The following is an 8,796-nucleotide window of genomic DNA, read 5'->3' on the forward strand; positions in this document are numbered from 1 at the left end:
ATTTTTACAGAAAAAAATTCAGTTAAATATTTGATACTTATGAATCAGACTTGCAATATTTTCCATAATGAGTACCATTAAGTGAGAAGCCATGGAAAAGAAAGACACTGTGATGCCCTCAGAGGTCGGGGGATCTTTGTAGATTAACCTTATCATGCAGACTCACAAGTTATCATAGCCCTCATCTGGTACCAATCTACTCAGTAGGACCTAAGACAGGAGGAACACAGCTTGCCAGCAAGGCAGCATCAACAAAACGTCTTCTATGAGAGTAGTCCTCACAGTGGGAACTATTCTCTTTGACCTCCCATCAAATAAGTATGAGAGCTCCCTGGGTTAGAAGCCCCATGGGTCTCTTAAAAGCCAAGATCTATTAGAACTCCAGATATATAACACGGAGGGATCCCATAAAGAATGTGCCCAAATATGTGAGCCACTACACTGAAAGAAGTCAAAGCTATGGCTTGGCTTCTTAGCAAGCATTTATAGTTCTCCCAATCTGGAGGCAATTTGCCAATTAAGGATCATTCTTATATAATGTTGCTAAGTCTTCACAGTCTTCCAATCTTTATCATGTCACCATGGGATCAAAGCTAGAAAATCAAGGCCAAATTCTCATTAAAAGCTGAAAGTTTTGTTGACCCTTTGCTCACATATTGTAAAGTAAATTAAACAGTAGTCACCACTTTATTAGTCCCCTAAAAGCTGAAATCTTTGAGAAGAGGGAACTGTGCTTTTACCTTCTACCTTCATATTACTTAGTGAGAAATAAAGATTTTAGTACAAGGATGGTCCCTTGAGAAATCAGTATCTTCTGTTACTAACAGGAAGTAAAAGTAGTTTCACCTTTCTCTAATGTCTCCTATATTGACAAGAATCCTACAAAAATCCCTCACTGCAGGCTAAAATATTGCAGTAAATGCTATGTATCCCTTTTGCTCTATAGCTAATACAGTTGGATTAGTTCTCTAATAATTTCATAACTGATATCACTTCTTCTCCCCTACACTATCTCCCAAAGCTCCATTCCTAGAATAAAATTAATAAAAATATACTCTTCAAACAAATAACTATACTAATATGCCAAATTGGATTTCTTTTTTAGTGCAAACTCCAGGACCTATTGGTAAGTGTGTGTGTGTGTGTGTGTGTGTGTGTGTGTGTTTATAATATATATCTGTGTATGTGTACATGTATGTGTGTATACTCATCCCTGGTGACTTCCTACTATGTATGAAGGAATTTGGTTCCAACCATTTACATTTCTGTGTTAAAGGAGCTAAAAATCATGTTTCTCAGCCTTTCATTTTCCCCGTATTTTGGCCATCTTTCTAAATAACCAATCATACTTTAGAAAATGAAAATCCAATTGCCTTAAAATTCATAACAGCATACCATTTCTTCTGGTAACAATTGTAATCATGTGTCAATAATCATTAGAAGGCTTCCAAAGCAAAAATTCAATAGAGAGAATCTGGGAGAGGATGTAAGAAATGATCAAGAAGACAAAGTAGAAATAGATGAGAGATGAAGCAAGAATGATATGGGGGTGCATAGAAAAAGGAATACAATTAAGAATTTTGCATCTAATACCTATAATTAAAAGTAAAAATGACATCACTATCCTTCAGTCTAACTAAAACAGGGTTACAACACTCCTAGAGGAAGGTTTAGTTCTTATGAAGAGGTTATATACAGCACCAGAGCAATAGAAAATAGAATCCTGAATATTCAGATTTAATAATTCCTGGAAAAATGATTGGAAAATATCAATGGTATATGTGTTTTTATGTTCAACAACCACAGTAGCTTTTTTTTTTCTATTTTTAGTACAATATACCGGACCCGGTGGTAAGTCTCTAGTCTATTCTTTTTTTTCCCTCTCTGATATTCCTTGATCTGTTTACAGGGCCTATTCTCTGTCTTAAGTGTGTCTGTTGCCAGAAGAACAGTACTTTTAGACACATTTTAATGCTTCCCATTTCCACCTGCTGAGAATTCTCCAGAGGAAAAAAAGTAAGATAATTCCCCCAGTAATAGTCGTGATGGTTTCTATAACAATATAGAATTTTCTAAAGCACTAGAGAAAGATTGATTTCTAGTTTTCTAGTTCTGAAATGCTTTGTAGTTTATAAAGGGTCTACTCAGAAATATTAGAGACCATACAGACAAATGACAAAAAGAAAGCACATTTTTATTTTATTTTTTTTTTCAAAAACTTATAAATTGTAATTTAACCAGAACTTCTACAATAACCACCACAAGAAATTAGGTAGAACTAATGTTCTGGCAATTGACATATTAGGAAACAACATTAAGTCTGAAACTTAGGAAATTAAATACATGAAACAAAAGAACTGTATTTTAAAAATAAGGGTCTAAGAATAGGAGTTGCTAAGAAACTATCAGCACTGGGGCTTTTCCTTGCAAACATCTTATTTTAAACTTACAGTGAAGACAAACAAGGTGGGCAGAGTATGTGGAGCTACAAAACAAATGCAGCAATGAGTTACAGCAGAAGGAGGGAATGCATTTTGTAGTCCACAGGATCAGATATGCGGCTCTAAGCAGTTAGCAGTAAATATTTTAGTGTTCTTCCTATTATGTTAATTTTAAAATTTAAACTGAGTTACAGCAGTTTCATTTGTACAAGTTAATAGTCAACAAAAGCAAATTAAAAGAACACTAAAGTTGAGTTTTCCTTAACTGGGTAGCATTTACTTTATCCAACTGAACAAAAGCACCTCCCATCCTTAATCCCCAAGATTGAGCATACTGGTTGATTTTAATACTTTTCTAGTTTGAATGGAAGTCATACTATAATACATGGTCTGATTTTAGGAACAACCAGAATGCTAATTCCTAAATTCAATGTTTCAATAGAGAGGATTCTGGGAATTAACCAATCACAAATAATTCCAATTCCTGTTAATGCAAAAATTCATTCATAAAATTGGCCAAATAATTAATAACTTCCTAAAACTCCTTCAAAAATTATGCTTCAATTTCAAATTAAAGAGCTTGAACAATTTGCAAATAAATCCACTATAATTTATAAAAAAATCTTTTTACCAGTTCACATTTGTTCCATCATATTTTCTATTAAACAATAGGACTAATGATTATTTTTGTTTTGACATATAGTTCAGAAACTTATTTTTTAGAAGGGCTCACTGATAATCCAATTGTTTTTACAAATGTATTAGTTTTCTACAGGGTACCCCTGACTGGTAGCTATACCCATTCAATTCATACAGGAAATTTAGATTTGTCAATTCTAAACATGTGAAATGATCATTGGGGGCATGATACTTAACTACAATATTCTAAGGCAGCAGATAAAGTCATTCTTTACCTAAATCATCAGCTGCCAACAAAATTATATGCACAATTTAAATGAATGAGTCTGCTTTAGTTTAAGGAACCTGCACTGAGCTGAGAAAGGGAGATAAAAGTTGCGTTTGTAATTCTAGCTGCTGAATTCATTAGATTTTTATAAGGCAAATAAGGAAAGTTAGAACAGAATCTGTAGAACCATTTATCCTGTGATGTTGTAAAATCAAAGTACTACTTTATTAGATGAGTTATTTTACACAATATGAACATCAATATAATTACAATTATAAAAAAATTTTTATAACAAGGATGGACTGATTTTCAGATTTCCAAATCAGAGTCAACTGTACATTTACACAGAATTGTCTTTGCATGAAGCCCAAAAGGGAACAGCATAAAAATGAGTGTTTCTGTAGCCCCTTTATTTTTGCTGATCAACAGTTTGTTAGAAAAGCAGCTGCAGGTTTGTTACCTAAGGTCTGAGACAGTAGAAGAGTCAAAGGTGTCATGAATTCACCTGTAAACAACTTTATGCCTGAACATCGGCCAATTCTGGAGGAAGTGGAGTCTTAGGATGCTTGCTTTCAAAGTGCTGCTTGAAGGTCTTAGGGTCTGGCATTTGTGTCCTACAGACAGTGCAGGTATATATTAAGGCAGCTTTGGCAGCAGCCTTTTGGTCGTGTCCTTGTTTCTTCTTTTGTCCAGCCTGCTTTTTGGCATTTTTTTGCTGAGACTGAATCTTCTGCTGTCCACGAGCCATATCCGGGCCGGGACAGTCTTGCGTCGGAGAGACCGCGCAGCGCGAGAGGGCCGGGGAAAGTCGCGGAGGGAAGGAAGGGGGAGCGCACCCAGCACCGCTTCGGCCTCCTCCACCCGCCAAAGAGGGGAAAGAGGAGAGCCAGGCGAAAGCACATTTTTTTTTTTTTAATTTTTTTTATTGGTTGTTCAAAACATTATAAAGCTCTTGACATATCATATTACATACATTAGATTCAAGTTGGTTATGAACTCCCAATTTTACCCCAAATACAGATTGCAGAATCACATCGGTTACACATCCACATTTTTACATAATGCCCTATTAGTAACTGTTGTATTCTGCTACCTTTCCTATCCTCTACCATCCCCCCTCCCTCCCCTCCCATCTTCTCTCTCTACCCCATCCACTGTAATTCATATCTCTCCTTGTTTATTTTCCCATTCCCCTCACAACCTCTTATATGTAATTTTGTATAACAATGAGGGTCTCCCTCCATTACCATGCAATTTCCCTTTTCTCTCCCTTTCCATCCCACCTCATGTATCTGTTTAATGTTAAAAGAAATGTAAAAGGAAGGAAAGACTAAAATTTAAACAGACTTACATTTTGTTAGTTTTCTAAGGCAAGTTTGTGAGGAAATACTACTGAGAGTCCAGTATGCCCTGATTCCCCAGTCTTTTCCCCAAAGCCTTCCTTCTTCCTCAGGTCCTCTCCTGCCCTCTAGTCCCAAATACCCTTCAACTGGGCACAGAGAAAGAGAGAGACAAAACCCACCTCAGGGAACAGGATATGACAACAGTTAGACTGCATCAGGCAATCACAAAACACATGTGGAAAAGAGTAAAGAGAAAGTTCATGTTATGACTAGCTAGGGAAATACCAGGTCAAAACCTAGGATGTTAAAACCACTCACAGAACATGGGAAATTCTGAGTCTAGAAATTGATGGCATTAAGTTTAAGCCAAACAGGAGGAAATTATCAGAAGGCAAATTGGGTATATTCAAACAAGCATTCCTTCAAATAGCTAAGCTCCTACCAGGTATTCCTGCTCCTACCAAGTACTAGGCTGATCACTGGGTATAAGGCATGAATGAGAGAAAGAGAGAGAGAGAAACATGCGGTTGATCTCTGATGCTGTAAACTGTCCTGCAAGATAATTTAGGAAAACAACCCATAAAAAGGACAAGCAACATCCCTTGCAATCATGACCATTATGACCATTTAAACTGGATATTTTCTATCCTAAATTCTGGTTCTGGATATCGTTTTGTAAGTGAATAAAAGTCATCAATAAGTATTTCTCTAAATCAAGGTTACTGTGGTCAGTATTCTTAATTATTCCCAAGATGTAACACCTAAGAAGCTCTCAAAATTCTTATAGGGGCAAAAATGAGCCAGTCTACCTCAAGAGATCTAACAGGGGCTAAAAGGAAGGGTTAACATGTGGCCAGTGTATCCTAAGAGTTACTCTGTGCCAGAGAATCTATATGGGTAAATGGACTACCTCTCCCTTCTTTTCTCCCCAGTTTGACTCCTTTGCCCCTATATGTAAACACTTAAATATAGTAATACATAAATGAAAATCACATTGCTATTTTTAGTACTTCCAACTTTCCTATGAATTAATAGGTGACTTGGAGAAAGTAAAAGTAAACTAAATAAAATTTAAAAATTTTTAATAAAAATTAGTGATTCTACCTAGATGCGCTTCAATGGATAAATGGATTAAAAATGTGGTATATGTACACAATGGAATATTACTCAGCACTAAAAAATAATAAGATCATGGCATTTGTAGGGAAATGGATGGCATTAGAGCAGATTATGGTAAGTGAAGTTAGCCAATCCCAGAAAAACAAATGCCAAATATCTTCTCTGATATAAGGGGGCTGACTCAAAATGGGGTAGGGAGGAAGAGCATGGGAAGAAGATTACCTGTAGATAGGGAAGAGAGGTGGGAGGGAATGGGAGGGAGAAGGGGAATTGCATGGAAGGTGGAAGGAGACCCTCATTGGTAATCAAAATACATGTTTGAAGCTGTAAGAAAGAAAAAGAATAGCATCACCTTAGATTGGGTAGAGAGAAGTGATGGGAGGGGAGGGGAGGGGATGGGGGGAAAGGAAGGATAATAGAATAAAAGAGACATCATTATTACTGTGTGTACATATGTGACTGCATGACCAATGTGATTCTGCAACCTGTACACTCAGAAAAATGAGAAATTATATCCCATCTGATTCAAATGTATGATATGTCAAGGTCATTGTACTGTCATGTGTAACTAATTAAAATTTTTAAAAAATTTAAATTTTTTTTTTAAAAAAGAGGACTAAAAAAATTATTAGTTCCTAACAAGCCAAGTAAAGGGGGCGGGGATGTTTTCAATCGACTAAAAGTTTAGGTAGAGAGTTCAAAGAAAATGAGAATGATGAAAGTACACAGAAGTACAGGTTTATAAGACATTATTAACCTCCAGAAATATTCCAAGCACTTATCATTCCTCAATAAAGGGAGAAGTATGAATAAAGTCTCACTTTATCACTCTACAGCCATTTCTCCTGTTTCAGACCAACAGAAGCAGAGCTAAGGTTGCAAAGCACAAAGGTGCACACTTAAGCCCAGACACTGAGCTAACAGACAGGGTTAAGAGACCCTGCAGCCTGTCTGCAATCACTCTTTTTAAGTCTATCAAATGGATAACAGAGTTGTCTTGGTTCTACAGATACTGATTTCTCCTCTTTATTCTCATCTGTTTTTCCACCAGATTCAAATTCGGGTAAGTTCCACACCTGTTCTTAGATGATGGTTATCTTTGGCTTCCTACATGGTCTGGGTTCCTTCCCTTTTCTGCCTGTTTCTTTCTTGTCAATGTGGAAATTTATAGTCCTCCATCTCTTTTGCTTATGCCATTATTCTTTGGTGTCTTCCCCCCAAAGAAGAACACAAATCCCAATGATGAATCCAAAGTATAGTTATCAGAAGAAACTATCCAAAGTTTATAGTGACTTGTCAACAAGAGAGGGAAAACACTGGTATTGATGGTTGAAGTTTAAGGAGAAGAAAGGTGTAGGCAGCATAATTTAAAGAAGATACCAATCCCCTGCAGGATTTCAAGCTTTTTTAGTCACTGAAAATAAAAGGGAAGAAATAAATCTCCCTTTCCTGAGAGACTAAGAGGCAATTCCCCACAAGACATGATTGGCAGGTGTATTCCTCAGCATAACACTCTATGCCCCTGTATTGAGAAAGCTAGTCCCTCCATTGCCATTACTATTCCCTCTCAAAAGATTAGCAGGAAAACTGTCTTTCACCAGCCTATCCATATTGATTTCTCTCTTTTTTTCAGGTTCCGAATCCTCTTGTAAGTTTTACTATTTCCCTTCATGATGGAACTCCATCAGAGTTGGATAGATCATGAGCCAAAATTTATCTACCCATGTTAGGATGCAAAGGCTTAAAACTCCAGTTTCTTTGACCCCTTATTTTTCCATTGCACAGAACTCCACTTTATTATAACCAAATTTCTAGAATGTTCACTGAAGAACATAAAAACTAAAGATCAGGGGAAAAAAGTTTCTCCATGCTTCTAAAGACTGTGATAGGAACTTTCCATACAGAAGGAAAAAATACATTACAGAAAAATTATACACATAATATTTCTTTTTTCAAGCTGGGTCATCTGTATAATCAAGTACTAAGTTGTCTGTTTCTCTGCTGTGTACTTATCAAAATCCTTCAGTGTCCATTGGAACTTGAGTTGTAACAAAGGAACTTGAAACTTCTGTTATATTAGCCTTTTGCTTTTCCAATATCCAGAATTCCACCAGTTGACTATTAATTTTCTAGAAAATTCAAATCTCTTCAATTAGAAAACCTTTTCAAGCATTTATATCACTAGAAAATTTCTCAATAGAAAAAAATTAGTAAAAGTGAAAATGAGAAGTAGGTAATAAGAAATATCTCTGCTTGCTTTTCAGCTGACTCATCTCCTTATGCCACCTGTAAGTCTGTATGTTCAGTTAATTCTCTCCCACAGGACTTGATTGGCCTCTAGTGGGGTCCAACAGTCTTTGGGGTACAACGGGATTCAGGTACATCTTGGCCCCTTGCTATCTTATTATCAAAAGGCATCTGAATCATAAATGATGTACTAGAAAGTTACAACTACTGATTTACAAAAAATATGAAAAGCAAAAAAAAATACAAAGTTATATATAATAAAATTACAAAGTTATATAAAATGTTATATAGTTATCAACAAAAGACACAAACAAGGAACAATGATAAGAGACAAAAGAGGAGATGGGAAGTTTGAATAATTGAATCATTTGAATGCCATGCTTGGTCTGTCCTACATTTGAATTCCAAAATATATGAGGAAAAATTCCCTGATCATATTGGAATTTTAGGAGCTAAAAGTTTCTATTTTCTTAATATCTTTCTTTCAAATTACCCATAATTCTTTCAGATTTTTAATAATGTTAAGGAAAAAATTAACTATATTGACTTATATAAAATATAAAGTACAGAGAGGAAACTTTCTCAGCAGTTTAAAATAATGTTACAATGAACTTGACAAAATAAAACATAAATTGAATAGGAAGAAAGAAAATGAAGATAGCAATTTCCTCTGTTCTACTTACCAGCTGTACCAACCCCATCTGCCCTCAGTAACTCCATTTTTCCAACACTGTGGGGT

The 8,796-nt window shown here is 35.8% G+C and overlaps 1 protein-coding gene across 1 annotated transcript; it reads right to left on the bottom strand.

Moving 5' to 3' along the window:
- Positions 1-3,549: 3,549 nt before the first annotated feature.
- On the bottom strand, positions 3,550-4,233 carry LOC124098092 (zinc finger protein 706). The gene has a single exon (XM_046452676.2). It carries the CDS (start codon positions 4,094-4,096, stop codon positions 3,866-3,868), a length of 231 nt encoding a protein of 76 aa, XP_046308632.1. The 5' UTR covers positions 4,097-4,233; the 3' UTR covers positions 3,550-3,865.
- Between the last annotated feature and the right edge of the window lie 4,563 nt (positions 4,234-8,796).

Source organism: Marmota monax, unplaced genomic scaffold (genome assembly GCF_021218885.2).
Source record: "Marmota monax isolate L192 unplaced genomic scaffold, Marmota_monax_Labrador192_F-V1.1 WCK01_AAM20220418_F8-fsc00700, whole genome shotgun sequence".
NCBI lineage: Eukaryota > Metazoa > Chordata > Mammalia > Rodentia > Sciuridae > Marmota > Marmota monax.